At 43.4% G+C, this 16,713-nt stretch overlaps 1 protein-coding gene across 1 annotated transcript in view; it reads right to left on the minus strand.

Annotated features, from left to right (window-relative positions):
• Nucleotides 1-16,713, minus strand: part of ipo5 (importin 5) — a 66,591-nt gene that overhangs the window by 31,597 nt on the left and 18,281 nt on the right. The window contains exons 3-9 of the mRNA XM_085998436.1: nucleotides 15,417-15,609; nucleotides 12,973-13,075; nucleotides 8,569-8,665; nucleotides 7,104-7,208; nucleotides 5,771-5,893; nucleotides 5,123-5,243; nucleotides 1,980-2,067 (exon numbers count right to left, since the gene is read on the minus strand). Of these exons, the coding sequence (XP_085854562.1) occupies nucleotides 1,980-2,067; nucleotides 5,123-5,243; nucleotides 5,771-5,893; nucleotides 7,104-7,208; nucleotides 8,569-8,665; nucleotides 12,973-13,075; nucleotides 15,417-15,609 (830 nt within the window). The remainder of the gene's footprint in view (nucleotides 1-1,979; nucleotides 2,068-5,122; nucleotides 5,244-5,770; nucleotides 5,894-7,103; nucleotides 7,209-8,568; nucleotides 8,666-12,972; nucleotides 13,076-15,416; nucleotides 15,610-16,713) is intronic.

Genomic DNA, 16,713 nt, shown 5'->3' on the forward strand with positions numbered 1-16,713 from the left:
GTTAGCAGACTAAATTTGACACCGAGCCACATAAGGAGATATTCGGACAGGTGACAAGAGGTAGGTTTTAAGAAGCTTCTTAAAGGAGCGGAGATAGGTAGATGGGTTTAGGGAGGGAATTTCAGAGCTTATGGCCTGGACAGCTGAAGGCACGGCTGCCAATGATGGAGTGGTTAAAATCGAGGATGTGCAAGAGGCCAGAATTGGAGGCGCGCAGAGATCTGGGAGGGTTGTCAGGCTGGAGGAGGTTAGAGATAGGGAGGGGTGAGGCCATGGAGGGATTTGAAAATAAGGATGATAATTTTTTTTAAAAGGGTGTTGACAGACCGGGAGCCAATGTAGGTCAGCGAGCACAGGGGGTGATAGGTGAACGGGACCTGGTGCGAGTTAAGGTACGGGCAGCAGGGTTTGGATGAGCTTAAGTTTATCTAGGGTAGAAGTTGGAAGGCCGGCCAGGAGAGATTAAGCGGCAAATTATTTCAAAATGTTGTTTCCCTGAGGACTTCTAAACTCTTGTACACCATGATTGATTTACCCATGGTAACTGAGCGGATATACGATTGAAGTAAATAAAGGACGCAGATGAAGATGTGGGACACAGATGGTAACTGGGATTTTTTGGAGTGCGGTTGGTGGAGTCCACTAGGTTCCTCGTGTACTTCCTAGCAACCAGTTAAGGAGGAATCCGCAGCAGCCTGGGAGCTGGATACCTGCCCCACTTAATTCACCACAGGGTGTATAAACTTGGGAGGGGAACAAATCCCTCAAAAAGAAAAAATAAAGACAGGCTTGCATTTCTATAGCGCCTTTCCCGACTACCAGACGTCTCAAAGCGCTTTACAGCCAATGAAGTACTTTTTTTGCCCCCAAGTGTAATTACTGCTGTAACGTAGGAAACGCAGCAGCCAATCTGCACGCAGTAAGCTCCCAGCTCTGTGATAGTGAGCAAGTAATCGGTTTTCATGATGTTGGTTGAGGGATAAATATTGGCCAGGATGCCGGGAGATAACTCCTCTTGCTCGTCTTCGAAATAGTGCCATAGGATCTTTTACTTCCCCGTGAGGGGGCAGACGGGGCGTCGGTTTAACATCTCATCAGAAAGACGGCATACCTCCGACAGTGCGGCGCTCCCTCAGCGCTGCACTGGGAGTGTCAGCCTAGATTTTTGGCCTCAAGTCCCTGGAGTGGGACTTGAACACAACCTTCTGACTCAGAGGCGAGGGTGCTGCCCACTGAGCCACAGCTGACACGGTGGAAGAAAAACTACACAAGCATTACTGTCCAGCACAGTAACAATTGAGGTTGAGGATCTTGCCAATAGGCAAGAGCACTATTTTGCAATATAGTCAAATATCTATACTCTGACATCAAGCACAATATAGCTTTGGTAGTCTTTACACTTCTCTCTCAATGGAGGACTCTTACCCTTGGAAGACATTTTCTGCAATGGCATCTACTTATTATGCCACTGCAAAGGATTAAATAGTCACACAAGAAAGAATCAACCTTAGTACTGTACCGAGGTCCCGTCTGCTCTCTCAGGTGGATGTCAAAGATCCCACGACACTATTTCGAAGAGCAGGGGAGGTATCCCCGGTGTCCTGGCCAATATTTATCCTTCAATCAGCATAACAAAAACAGATCATCTGGTCATGATCACATTGCTGTTTGTGGGACCTTGCTGTGCGCAAATTGGCTGCCACGTTTCCTACATTGCAACGGTGACTACACTCAGTACTTCATTGGCTGTAAAGCGCTTCGAGACGTCCGGTGGTCGTGAAAGGCGCTGTGGGAATACAGGTCTTTTTAAAAAATTAAACCTGCCCAGTGCAAATCATTAATTGGTCAGATTTTATGGTGCTGTTGTCAAATATAAATTAGGAACACGTCCAAATTACAGCACAGATTCTTTAGTGTTCATTTGATTTCAACCCATATGGTTTTCCATAAAAAGTTAATTTTCATTAAATGTGAATTACCTGTCAAAGTCATCATCTTCAAGTTCGTCTGAATTTGACCAGTTTTCATCATTCTCTAAATCCACCATCATTGCCAGCATCTGTGGAACTGATCAAATATTTTAATGAAAAAAAGCTCCAGTATCTGTTAACATTCACTTTAAGAATAAACTCCGGTTTCTTGAAGTAGGCTGGAAAAAATAAATTGGGATTGCAGCACAGCTAACAGTTTAAAAAACAAACATTCAGTGCCAGTATACCAACAGCAGCAACTAGGACAGTCCTTACAGAAGAATATAATCTGGTATTAAAAACAGCAAGTACAAAAATATCTAGTTAAAACTAAGTCAGTCAGAACAGTTCTTTAATACTGTACTTGATGCAGTCGATTAATTTTTGGGGAAAGCAAGCGGCAGAAATTCACCCGGTGCACACTTGTAGTGCATAAATAAAAAAGCAACTTTATTATAGCCACCATCCATACATAAAAAGAATGAGGTTGTATCATTGTATTTATACACCCCCACCCCCCAATACCATAGCAACGGTTTACTTTAAGAACATAAGAAATAGGAGGAGTTGGCCATGCGGCCAGTCGAGCCTGCTCCGCCATTCAATTAAGATCATGGCTGATCTTCGACCTCAACTCCACCTTCCTGCACGATCCCCATGCCCCTCGATTCCCTTAGTATCCAAATATCTAATCAATCTCTGTCTTGAATATACTCAATGACTGAGTCTCCACAGCCCCCTGGGGCAGAGAATTCCAAAGATACATAATCCACAATTTTAAATACAACAACGTTCTTCCTCCCAAGTATATCCCAATAGGTTATCCATTTGATAATGAATTTATCTGCTTTGTCCAGTCTACAATTTACATACGTTAACATTTTCAAAGATTTTTTTTTTTTTTTAAAGCACTAAGCAAACTTTGACTTAATTAGTTTCAATACAGTCTGTGGCACCAAAAGGTAGTTTTTTGACTTCTTGAAAGTGCCAACAGATTTGTCAATTGGCCACTCCCCTGACAGAGATAAAAGCACACTCAAAGATGGCTACATATAGTGACACCACTACTCCCGGCCAGAATGGAGATGATTGGGTAATTCCCCCGTCAATCACGCCTGGAAACCGCCCTGCTGAGTGTCAGATTAATTTTGGTTAACAAGGTTAACCAAAGACAGGTTGACAAGGCCATAAAAAAGCAAACCAAGCACTAGGGTTTATTTCTAGAGGGATAGAATTGAAAAGTAGGGAAGTTATGCTAAATCTGTATGGAACCTTGGTTAGACCACACTTGGGAGTACTGTGTGCAGTTCTGGTCTCCATATTATAAAAAGGATATAGAGGCACTGGAGAGGGTGCAGAGAAGATTTACAAGGCTGATACCAGAAATGCAAGGGTATACATATCAGGAAAAGATGAACAGGCTGGGTCTCTTTTCTCTTGAAAAAAGGCTGAGGGGTGACCTAATAGAGGTCTTTAAAATTATGAAAGGTTTTGATAAAGTGGATACAGAGAGAATGTTTCCACTTGTGGGGGAAGAGCATAACTAGAGGCCATCAATATAAGATGGTCACCAAGAAATCAAATAGGGAATTCAGAAGAAACTTCTTTACCCAGAGGGTGGTGAGAATGTGGAACTCGCTACCACAGGGGGTGGTTGAAGTGAATAGTATCGATGCATTTAAGGGGAGGCTGGACAAACATATGAGGGGGAAGGGAATAGAGGGTTATGCTGATAGAGTTAGATGAGGAAAGGCGGGAGGGAGGAGGCTCAAGTGGAGCATAAACACTGGCATGGACTGGTTGGACCGAATGGCCCGTGTGTCATATATCCTATGTAATCATATGATTTTACGCACATAATTTTCATTATGTAACTATCCTCCACTCACTGCATTTTCTTGACAAATATTCCTGCTACACTCGAGAGGCTTTGCTGTAGTTTTGGTCATGAGTTCGGCGACTCTAAATAAAAACCACAAGTCCCGCCCCGCCTCCAACTCACTGAATGACAGTGGTGTCAATATTCACTCCGAGCTATCTCAAGCCAATTTTTGAAGTCACATTTACACTATCAAGAATTTTCCCCCCTTAAAAAGACATTTTTTTCCTCATTTGTTGCAGGATGATAGCAGTTTCATTACAAAAGGTGCAAAAAAATCCAGACTTTCCAATTTTTTACTCCTCTGTAGAACCCTGCGCTGCATGACTGATGCGCCGGGGTTCCACCACAATTGTTAAATTTGTATTGGAACTGGAACACCCGCCTGTTTCACTCTACACTGTGGCAATTGGGAGTCTACAGCTTTAACCCACAGATAACAAGTTTGCATCATACCTTCTCATCACAATGCAACGAGAACATTCAGTGACGTGCGTTGAGATATTACTGCCAAAATCTACACCAAGAAAGAGGCCCAAGCCAGCATACTGAACAGCTTGTATTTATGTAGCACCTTTAACATAGTAAAACACCCCAACACACTTCACAGGAGCGATTATCAAGCTAAATTTGACACCGAGCCACATAAGGAGATATTAGGACATGTGACCAAAAGCTTGGTCAAAGAGGCAGGTTTTATGGAGAGTGTTCAAAGAGAACAGAGAGGTTAGAGAGGCGGAGAGGTTTAGGCAGGGAATTCCAGAGCTTAGGGCCCAGGCAGCTGAAGGCACGGCCGACAATGGTGAGGTGAAAGTAATCGGAGATGTGCAAGAGAACAGAATTGGAAGAGCACAGAGATTGGAGGGTTGTAGGACTGGAGGAGGTTAGAGAGAGAGAAAAACAGTGTTTCCAGTCGTTGAGGGATCAAGAACGAGGGGCCAGATACAAGGTTATATGCAGGAGAAGCTTCTTTATACACTGTGGAATTCACTTCCGGGGTTAGAGGTTGAAGCAGAAACAATGTTAACATTCAATATTAGACTGGATAGGTGGTTGAAGGGATACGAGAATAGGGTGGGTAAATGCGATCGAGACTACCTTCTTGCGTGGATGGTAGATGCAGTCATGGACTGGTTGGGCCGAATGGCCGGTTAGCGTGTTATAACTCCTATGTATTTCTAAGTACAAGATCTGGTCAATACATGAAACCCGTCAATACACGAAACCCAATCAAGGAGTCATGAAATTCCAAGTAGTGCTAACTGTTACTTACTAGCTTGTGATACAATATTGCTGTGTTTTCTCAGCATGGCAGAGGCTGTCTCCGACAAAGTCACTATCACTTCCAGTGCCAGCTGACGCTGCATGTTTTGCAGGCCGGTGTCTGCACAGAGCTGCAGATTAAAACGGGGACAAATTACCATTAACAACTCAACACCATTTTCAAAAGTTGATAATAGATTATTATATCTGCTGGTTTTAAGTATAACCACTCAACCACTACTTAAAAATCTAACCGAAATCCCAGTAACGCACACAGATAAAGTGAATGGGCTTCTGAGACCAATCATCTCAGCCCTTTCCCGACTCCCGTGCACCACAGGGCAATTACACCCCCTTCAGATTCAACACCGCACCCGCTGGGATCAGCGGGGGAGTAGACCTAATTCTAAAGTTCTTCCAAAGAGCCAGCACAGAAACGATGGGCCGCTATGGCCTCCTTCGGTGCTGTTATCATTCTATGAAAACTGAAATACTTGGTTAATAGAACAGCTACTGGCTGAACTTTAGTCTTAAATTTGATTTATAATCCAAATCAAATCCAAACTACCGCACCACATCAAGTTAGGATACATTTATACAAGTTTTATTACTCAGACATTTAAAGTGGAAAAGGAGTACAATTCTGTGCAAAGCTTACCTTGAGGCTTAATGTTAAGGTGGGCTCGAGATGAGGACGTAAATATTTAGGTGCGGTGTCTGCAAGCTCCACCAATGATTTCAGCACAGAATCATCATTTTGATAGCAGGAGTCATTGACGGCCTAAATCACAGGACAAAAGATGAGAAATATAGGAGTCCCGAGCTAACATATTGGTAACCAAAGACTTTTGAGGCCAACTGAATACTCAGCAACATTTTAAGAGACATTGTTGCTCATGAAAATCTCCAGAATCAAAAACTCAAAACACAATCCAACATTTAGAAGTCTTCCTCGTTTATCCGAGGGCCACTACTTGCTCATACCAGTATCTCAGACATTTACCTGGTTTAATTGTACAACCCTCTGAGAACTCTGCGTTTCACCAATTCTGGCCTCTTGCACAGCCCCGATTTCCTTCACCACCCCCACTGGCGGCCGTGCCTTCAGCTGCCTGGACCCTAAGCTCTAGAATTCTCACGCTAAACCTCTCCGCCTCTCGCTCCTCCTTGAAGATGCTCCTTCAAATCTACCGCTGACTAAGCTTTTGGTCACCTATCCGAATATCCCCTTTTGAGGCTCGGTGTCAAATTTTGTCCGATAACGCTCCTGCGAAGCACCTTGGGACGTTTTGTCAAACGAGTTATGTAAATGCAAGTGGTTATCTATAACTTACACTGCTGCTCACAATGTTAAACAAATCATTCACATCTAACTACTCAAAAAACTGCCACTTTTACTAAAAAATTCACTAGCAACAAAGACAGCATTATAAATAACTTCACTGCAACAGTTAATAGAATGTGCAGCACAGAAACGGCTCATTCAACCCAACTGGTCTACGCCGGTATTTATGCTCCACACAAGCCTCCCCTCCCACCCCTCCTCTTCTAACCCTTTCAACATAACCTCTATTCCTTTCTCCCTCGTGTTTATCTAGCTTCCCCTTAAATGCATCTATGCTATTCCCCCAACAATCCCATGTGGTAGTGAGTTCCACACATTCTCAGCACTCTCCAGAATTCCCTGTTGGATTTATTAATGACTACCTTGTATTAATGATCCCTAGTTTTGGATTCCCCCACAAGTGGAAACATCTCCATGTTTACCCCATCAAACCCACAACTACTCCTTGTGGTAGCGAGTTGCCAAGTTACACAACAAATATAACTCACCCGCAAACACTTTGGCTATTTACATAGGATGGGGCTAGACTCAGTTCATAAACTCCGTATTGGATGTACAATTATTTTTATGATTTTAAATAATACCAATGCACACCTTGGTACAATTCAAGTTTGCTCACAATTAGGAAAAAAGAAAAATTCCATACCTGTAGGATCCCAGGCAGCATATCAGCAAAGTGCTTTTGCAGGGGAGTATTATTCTCATTAGCCAGCACAAATGCTGCTGCAGCCCTGGCAGCCAGCATTCGAATCTATCAGGAAAAGCAGCATTAACAGAAGACAGCATCTTTAGAACAAGCACTGATCTGTCTTACTCAAAAAATGTGAAGATTGAAGAAAACTACAACACAGCTGTTGCCACCAATGAATACAGGAAGGAAGAATTCACCACAGATTTAAATGTTTGTGTTTTGGTCTTTTATATGCCTCACCCTTCCCATCTCTAACCTCCTCCAACCCTACAGCCCTCAGATCACAGAAACCCCACAGTGCAGATAGAGGCCATTTCGGCCCATCGAGCCTGCACCGACACATATCCCACCCGATCCCCGTAACCCCTACACCAACACATATCCCACCCTATCCCCGTAACCCCATGTATTTAATCCCCCTAACACTAAGGCCTCTTGAGCATCTCCCGATTTTCATCGCTCCGCCACTGGTGGCCGTGGCTTCAGCTGACTCGGTCCCACGTTCTGGAATTCGCTCCCTAAACCTCTCCCTCCCCCTTGAAGACGCTTCTTAAAAACCTACATCTTTGACTAAGTCACCTGCCCTAATATCTCCGTATGTGACTCGGTGTCGAATTGTGTTTGATAACGCTCCTGTGAAGCGCCTTGGAATGTTTTACTGCATTAAAGGCGTTATATAAATACAAGTTGATGTTTTGTATGATTTCAGATCTGCTATGCTCCAGTCATGGCATCGTTACTGCAGCCAGTGCAGTGCCTTTTAATCTGGAGGTGCATAATTTAAATTCTTTGTTCATATGCACTTTTTCGAGCAATACATACCCCGGGCCGTTTGATTAACTACTGGATTTGATTTTCTCGAGTTTAAAACCACTTTGAATTCATGGAAAATCCTTCTTTGTTTACAGGCTACTGCTATGTGCATTTTTAGTAATCAAGTTTGCCATTTGTTTTCAATTTATATGATAATGCATTGAAGGATCCGAATTAAAACTAACAAAAGGGTGGAAAAGAATTCACTTAAATTCAACCTGAAAAAGCATTCAAATTTCTGACGAGTTGCGGTCTGAAGCAACACAAAAAACCCTTTGCTTCTATCTGGGAGAACAGCAAGTTATTTACTTGTTTAAAAACACACTTGCATGTAAATCAATAGAAATGTATACCATTCCATTAAGTATACTGCTTTCATATTCAGTTCACACCAAGAGTAATAAGATTGCTTCTGACAGGAAGTGTCTTCTGTTAAAATGAATAAAATTTTATGAAACTAAGTGATAAATACCCACATTTTACCACAACTGTCACTCGTTCTTAAGCTTTTCAGTCTCATACCAGAAATCTAAAAAATGTGGGCATTGCAATTATAAAGCACATCCAACAGTAGAAAACAGCGAAAAACCACATTGGCAACCCTTACCGTCGAGTTTTCCTGATCCTGCATGCATTGAAGCAACATGCGCTTGATAACGTCAAGATAATGCTGCTGCTGGTTTCCGAAAATCCCTGGGAAATTCCTATTAAACATTGATGGGCAAAGCTTCCATTATTAAAGTCAACTCACCAGCCAATACACTTAACTGAAAAAGAACTTTAAGCAGTCAAATATCAATCATCTTCATTTGTATGCTGTGGTTAGCCTTACACAAATTCAACCCAGAGTGGTCCCATTACCACCCCCTTTTGCCTCGCACCACCATCCCTTTTGTCATTTAATCTCTCCCGCCTGCCACCCAGTCACAGACCTTCCCTTTTGTTCCTTCCTTTCCTTCCCCTGCTTCTATACTTGCGTAAAAACTGGTACAGGAAACTTTTTTTTAAATCCGGCACCGACGTGGTGCCGGTTTATCAAAAAGTCCAGATTACAGAGAGGTATAGTAAAAGGTATGAGAGCCCCGTACACGGCCACAGATCCAAGCGTCCCTGTTGCATAGCAACAGGTGCAGGAATCCCGATTGCACAGCCACAGATCCAGGAACGGCCACTAATATGAAGTAAAACTTACCTGGACCTACTCCTGAATCTTGCCGGTTAACAGAGATTTCCAGTTATTTCGGTGCCGGTAAATCGAGAGTTTCCTGTACATCTCTAATCTTTTCCAGTTCTGACGAAAGGTCATCGACCTGAAACGTTAATGGTTTCTCCTTCCACAGAAGCTGCCGAGTATTTCCAGCACTTTTATTCCAGGCTGGGTGGTGGTGGGGGAAGTGAACCTTCCGAGATGAAATGCCATTTATCTTTCAATTCCGATATGCGCAAAGGTTTCCATTAAAAAAAAGGTACCAACGGGGGTACCAAGCCAGTGTCTTTGCAGGGAATAAAGGCCCAATGGTAAACTGATTTGAAATCACATCGAGAAAGCTGCAGCAAGCTTCGAGATATCGCGGAGTTTCAAGATGTGGATATTTTTGGTGCAAGGCCGAGAGAACAGTCTCGCTTTTCCACCTGATCTTCAATTTATTCCAGACCATGGGGACTGTATCAGAAGGAACTCGGCAAGATCACATTTCTGTAGGTTAATGCTGGGAAACAGTGCATGCCAGATAGATTAAATTTAGAATCCCAGAACGCAGTGCCAGAGATTGCATTCAAAAGAACATTTTTTAAAGTGAAAGATCTGAGCCAGCAATTTTCAACAATTATTATGGGAGTTTAGCACGATAACCTGTCAGTTCATACATAAATTTGAAATTCTTAACAGAATTTTTTTGTATTAAAATTGGTTTGGATTTAGTCGTCACTTTTCTCCTCGACAAAGATAATGCCAGGGGAACAAGACAAATTGCAAAATGACATTTATGCTCTGGGTTTGAAGGTTTCTTTTTTAAAATGGGTAAAAGGGAACATGGGGCAATGTAAATAATACATTATCGAAACCGTTTTAAAACAAAGGTGGCTTAATCCGCAACATTTCACCATTAAAGCAATTGTGGAGCTAGCCCTTTTCCTCATCAACTTTCGACCCACTATTAGGATACAGCATTTACCAACTTCAGGCCTCCGAGGCTAATGAGCATTTATTAGTTTACAGGTTATTCATTCACAGACCTCTAAAGCCCAAAGCAAAAATGTTCTCGTTCATCAAAATGATAAGAGCAATCTCCAAGGGTGATTTAATTGAGGTTTTTAAGATGATCAAAAAAAAAGTTGATAGGGTAGAGAGGGGGAGAAACTTTTGTGGGGGGGGGGGGGGGGGGGGGGGGGAGTCCAGAACAAGGGGGCAGAACCTTAAAATTAGCGCCGGTCGTTCAGGGGCGATGTCAGGAAGCACTTCTTCACACAAAGGAGAGTGGAAATCTGGAACTCTCTCCCCCCAAAAAACTGTTGAGGCCCGGGGGGGGGGGGGGGGGGCGGGGGTCAATTGAAAATGCCAAAACTGAGATTGATTATTTTTGTTAGGCAAGGGTATTGAGGGTTACAGAACCAAGGCAGGTAGATGGAGTTAAGATACAGATCAGCGGTGATCTAACTGAATGACAGAATAGGCTCAAGGGGCTAAATGACCGCCTCCTGTTCCTGTGTACCCTAAACAAATATTGGCTTAGCGAGCCTCAGTCGAATGGTTTCAAAGCATTCGGTTCAGATTTCAATTCTGACCTGCACTCGGTTTCCTTACAGCCAAAACTAAAATATGGAAAGTACAATGCGGTCATCAACAAGCATTTGCAGGTATTTAGTGAAGCAGTACTGCAATCAATGAAGCCAAACCTATATAAATGGAACACCATTTTTACAAAAAGAAAAGCAAAGATCTGGCACAAGGTGACATAAATCATGCCACGGTGCACTGGAACATAGGAACAGCAACAGTTTTGATGAAAGGTCATCGACCTGAAACTTTACCGCTGGTTCTCGCTCCCCACAGATGCTGCCTGACCAGCTGAGTGTTTCCAGCATTTTCTGTTTTTAATTATAGGAACAAGGAGTAGGCCATTCAGCCCCTCTTTTTACGACCAGTATAAACCAGCGATGCTGCTCTTCACTCTAAGACGACACCGGTGATATCAGTGTTTGGGATTATAAGTGGCTGCGCTTCAACAGCCACGCAATGGAGGGCCAGATCCGCAATGTTATCAGCTTTGTTCAAGAGTTATGCAAGGGAGCATTAATTAAGCACTCTTTCCTGCTGGACGCGCCGTCATGTGGACTATGTCTGGTGTTGTACAGGAACGGGAGTTGGCCATTCAGCCCCTCACACCTGTTCCGCCACTCAATTAGATCATGGCTGATCTGTACCTCAACTCTATTTACCTGCTTTTGCCCTATATCCTTTTTAATACCCTTACCCAACAGAAGCAAAATAGTACAGATGCTGGAAATCTGAAATCAAAAGCAGAAAATGCTGGACATACTCGGAAGGTCAGGCAGCATTCAGGCCGATGACCTTCCATCAATCTAAGTTTTGAATTTTTTGAGGGAGTGTTTTCCAGATTTTCACTACCAACACAACACCATCACTTGTGCAAGTCATAAGCAAAAATAGTCAAATAACTTCTCCTTTCCCAACCAAACTGCTAGCTTCCCCCCCAAACCACAGAAATAGCAGCCCTCCCACAACGTGAAGCAGACAAGACCTGCTGCAGTGGCACCTCCAGCTCAACATTCTGCTCAGACACAAAATTCACTTAGGACTCAACAGAAAAGCTCCACATACTATCATTTCTGCCAGTTAAACTCTCTCCCAGACATGATGGCAGATAGAAGGGACAGCCACTAGCTCCTGATCCAGGACTCCTGGTGCATGCATTAAAGAAAAAAACACGTATTTATATAGCACCTTTCACAACCACAGAACATCCCAAAGTGCTTCAAAACTAATGAAGTACTTTTGAAGTGTAGTCACTATTGTAATGTAGGGAAACGTGGCAGCCAAGTGGGGCACAGCAAGATCGCACAAATAGCAGATTATCTGACCAGATAATCTGTTTTATCGATTTGGTTGAGGGACAAATATTGGTCGGGACACTGGGGAGAACTCCCCTGCTCTTCTTCGAATTGTGCCACTGGATCTTGATGTCAGAGCAGACAGAGGCTCGGTTTAACGTCTCATCCAAGACAATGTAGCACTCCTCCCTTGGTACTACACTGAAGTGCCAAGCCTAGTTTGAGGTCAAATCTCTGGACTGCAGCTTAAACCAACAACTTCAGACTCAGGTGAAATAACAAGGATGTGGGGACTTCAGGTTACGTGTAGAGGCTAGAGAAGCTGGGATTGAGCAGAGAAGGGGAGATTTAGTAGAGGTGTTCAAAATCATGAAGGGTTTTGATAGAGTAAATAGGGAGAACCTGTTTCCAGTGGCAAGGGGGGGGTCCACTAAGCAGAGGACACAGATTTTAAGATCATTGGCAAAAGAACCAGAGGGAAGATGAGGAGAATTTTTTTTCCTGCAGTGAGTTGTTGTGATCCTGGAATGCGCTGCCTGAAAGGGTGTTGGAAGCAGATTCAACAGTAACTTTCAAAAGGGAATTGGATAAAAACCTGAAAAGGAAAATTTGCAGGGCTACAGGGAAAGAGCAGGGGGAGTGGGACTAATTGGAGAGCTCGGTCAAAGAGCCGGCACAGGCACGATGGGCCGAATGGCCTCCTTCTGTGCTGTAAGAATCTATAATTCTAAAGTGCTACCACTGAACCAAGCCAGATGCCTTCTCATACCATGGAAAGACTGGAGCTGAGAAGACATTAAGACTTGGAGAATTTATGGGCGAGAGTCAAGTCACTCACTGGTGTCAATTCTATGATATTTTCTCATCACATTCTGCTTCAGCTGTACCCTGCATGCCACAGGAAATTCAACATGGAGGAGCGTCAAGAAATGGAACTTACCAGAAAATGTGCAAAGCAGCTTCACGTAATGCCGCGTTCTGGGAGCTGACGGATTCGAAGAGAAACTTCAAAACTTCTGGCCACTGGTTGTTGCCATCATCATCTGAATATAAACAAGCAGCATCTTTAGCCTGAATCAATTATTTCAGGGATATTCTCAGGTAAGCCACTCCCCTCACTTTGGATAGACTGCTTGAGAAATGGCTTCTGCATTTAAACAAGAGGCTGATTTATTACATGGAACCTACAGCACAGAGACAGGCCATTCGGCCCAATAGGTCCGTGCCGGTGTTTATGCTCTACACGAGCCTCGACCCACCCTGCTTCTAACCCTATCAGCATGTCCTTCTATTCTTTTCTCCCTCATGTACTTATCTAGCTTCCCCTTAAATGCATCAATGCTATTCACCTCAACTATTCCATGTGGTAGCGAGTTCCACATTCTAACCACTCGCCGAGTGAAGAAGTTTCTTCTGAATTCCCCATTGGATTTATAGGTGACGATCTTATATTGATGGCCCCTGGTTTCGGTCTACCCCATAAGTAGAAACATCTCTCTGCCTTGGAAATTCCGGCCAGCTCAAGTTACCAATTAGATGCTGGTTTATTTCAAGCAATCTTAGCTTTCATTGATATGGTTCAAGGTAACTGTAAATGATTAAGATGCTATTAATACTGCAGGAAAAGTCAGCTTCTAGAATTCCATTACCCCAATTCCACCCTCTCTACTGAAGACACCGACATGTTGGGGTTCACAGGTGCCTGCAACCTTCCAATACATGACCCAAGTTGCCTCTTTCCATCTATGAGCCTTCAGAACCCAAGTGCCAGCATGTTTGGTTTTTCTGTTGACCATGGAGGCACGATCCCAAGCCTGTCCTCACCTGATGCAATCCGCTATTTCAATAAGGAAATGACCACGCTGGTTTTGGGCTGCAATACACAACCCAACAAAGGCAATCTTGAGTATCCCCAAACAGACCACGTTGTGCACTGTCGGAAAACGATGGACTCTAACAGAATTATGGAAAAGTTGAAGGTTAATCCTTGCACAGCACAAAATCGTGGAAACAAAGGATTCATACATCCCAATTTAACCAGGTTTCTAGCTGGTGGCAACGTGAACAGGGCCTGACCGAAGTTGCAGTCCGACAAGACCGACTAATGCACTACAATCTTTGAAGATACTGTTAACTACCTAAAAGCCACCTGAACAAGCTGTGTTTTCAGAAATGATGGCTCCCTTAAGGTCACGGAAGAGGAATGGATAATGAAACCTTGTTGGCAGTTTAGTTTCCGACGTATTTTAATAACACCTTGGAAAAAGATCCAATTGATTGAATTGATCATCTTGGCTGTTTTGTTAAATGGTCATACTCCATTAAGTGGAATTGTCTTGGTGAAATTTAATCTATTTAAGATCACATTTGGGGAAGGCTTTAGGAGAAACTTCTTGGACAGGTTAGAAGTTTAAGAGAAGCCGTAAAGAGTTTTTAAAGCAGTTTTTTTTTTTTTTTTTTAAGTAAAAGAAAAGCTGAGAAAGGGTTAAGAAGGAAGAAGATCTTGCATTTCTATAGCACCTTTCACAACCTCAGGATGTCCCAAAGTGCTTTACAGCCAATGAAGCACTTTTGACACGCAGTCACTGTTGAAATGTAGGAAAAAAAAGAGGGGAGGCTGAAGATGAAGTTCAAGCCTCTCAGAGGAAAGCACAATTGGCCAAAGCAATGGCAGCCAGGGCTGTATACCTTATGCTCATGTCAGAGGAACAGGTTGAATATTAGAAGTTACCAGCAATACATTAAATACAGATTCTAAATTTAACTTTGCTAAGCTGCACTGTAACATACTATTACTGAGCAAAATCCAGCTGATGTTGCGATCTTGTGATACACTTAAAAACTACTGGTGTGCCTATGATTTTGACTGATTAATATTAAATGGCCATTTCTTTTACTACCATCATCTTGTGATGGTACTAATTGTGTTACCACAGCTAACCATTGTAAAATAAGGTAACGTAAAGCACCGTGTTTGTGTCTGGATTCATTTTATGACCCTGGCAAGTAGAAGTTATATACACTCCAATCAGTGCTATATCACAGTGCTGCAGTTATTGATTTGGTTTGGGTAACTATTATGCGGAACAGTCCAAAGGCAAGCTACTTGGGCATCTTATAAACTTTAAATACAAATTGTAGATCCCAATCCAATTTTCCAGCATGCACACGGGGGGTGAAAAAAAAGAGATTCATCAAATGCTCTTCAATTATGTATCTGAAATTCCAGATACAACATTGCATTGATCTACTCAACACTACAAAATAAAATGTCAGGCGATGCTAGTTAATGAAGTTTCAGTAAAATGTCACAGCCGTAAAAATTAAATCGCTAAGAAACACTGCAGTTTTGATGGGCAATCGAGGATATCAAAGGTGACGAACCAATCAGATTCCTGGAGAGCTCTGCTGCAATGTCACAAGTCTTCTTCCTGATGTTAGATGATCCTTCCATCTGGATACCCAGAAGCAGTTCAGCTTTGACAGCATTCTGCAAATCAGGGGTGAGGCTCGGGAAAACCTCTTCGAAAGAAGCAGACATCATTCGCCGCATTAAAACAGCAGCCATCTGTCTTACCTGCAAATAAAGACAAATGCAATTATACACCCCCTTTAACTCTAAAGATACTGCGGAACCTTAGAGGAGACTCAACGGATCAGAAAATCGTGCAGCACTGAAGGCGGCCAGTCGGTCAAACATGCCTGTGCCGGCTCTTTGAAAGAGCTCTCGAGTAAGTCCCATTCTCCCCTGCTCTTTCCCCATAGCCCTGCAAATTTCAGGTATTGATCCAACTCCCTTTTGAAAGTTATTATTGAATCTACTTCCACTGCCCTTTCAGGCAGAGCATATTAAATTTCTCCTCATCTCCGCTCTGGTTCTTTTGCCAATGACCGTAAATCTGTGTCCTCTAGTTACTGACCCTCTTGCCACTGGAAACAGTTGCTGCTTATTTACACAATCAAAACTCTTCATAATTTTACAATGATGCAAGGCCTTATTTACACTCAAGTGATTCCCACAAGAATACAATGGGGGAGAAATTCACTATAGCCCCATTTGGGGCACTAACTTTTAAAGTTGAAAAAATTAGCACCAGGTGCTAACGTTTCTTAAACTTAAAAAAAAAAAAAAAAAAAATTTGGTTTTGTACTCCTGGAAGGAAAATAAATCAAGCGCTCCACTTGCTTCTTGGAGCCAACCGCCAGCAGGTGGGGCGGAGACTTCAGCAGCGCTGCACACTGGGCCGGGCAGCACCGCCACGTTCAAAGGCTCCTTCCCTCCCTTAAAGGGAAGGGCCGTCGCTGCAGGCTCTGCAATAGAGAAAGTGCCTACCTGGGCCACCCATGATCCCTCGTGATCCGCCCGGCACTCAAGCAGAGTGCCAGGCTGATCGATGGGGGTGGTGGTTGGGGGGGGGGGGGGGGGGGGGAGGAACCAGCGGAAAAAAACTGAAAGAAAGGTAATTTATTTATTTATAAAAAACTTACCTCGACCACCTTGCCTTTAATCATCACCCCCGATGATGCACGCCTCCTGCAGCCGTCGGTGTTTTTGACCGGTGCTGCTGCGCCGGGGGGGGGGGGGGGGGGGGGTAGTGTCAATTCCGGGTCTGGGATGCTGCACATGGCGATGATGTCACCATCTCAGGGCGAACGAGATCAGGGTGCAACGACGTAGCAC

The sequence above is a fragment of the Somniosus microcephalus genome, chromosome 10, assembly GCF_052327205.1.
Source record: "Somniosus microcephalus isolate GS21.2 chromosome 10, FLI_Smic_1.0, whole genome shotgun sequence".
Classification (NCBI taxonomy): Eukaryota; Metazoa; Chordata; class Chondrichthyes; order Squaliformes; family Somniosidae; genus Somniosus; species Somniosus microcephalus.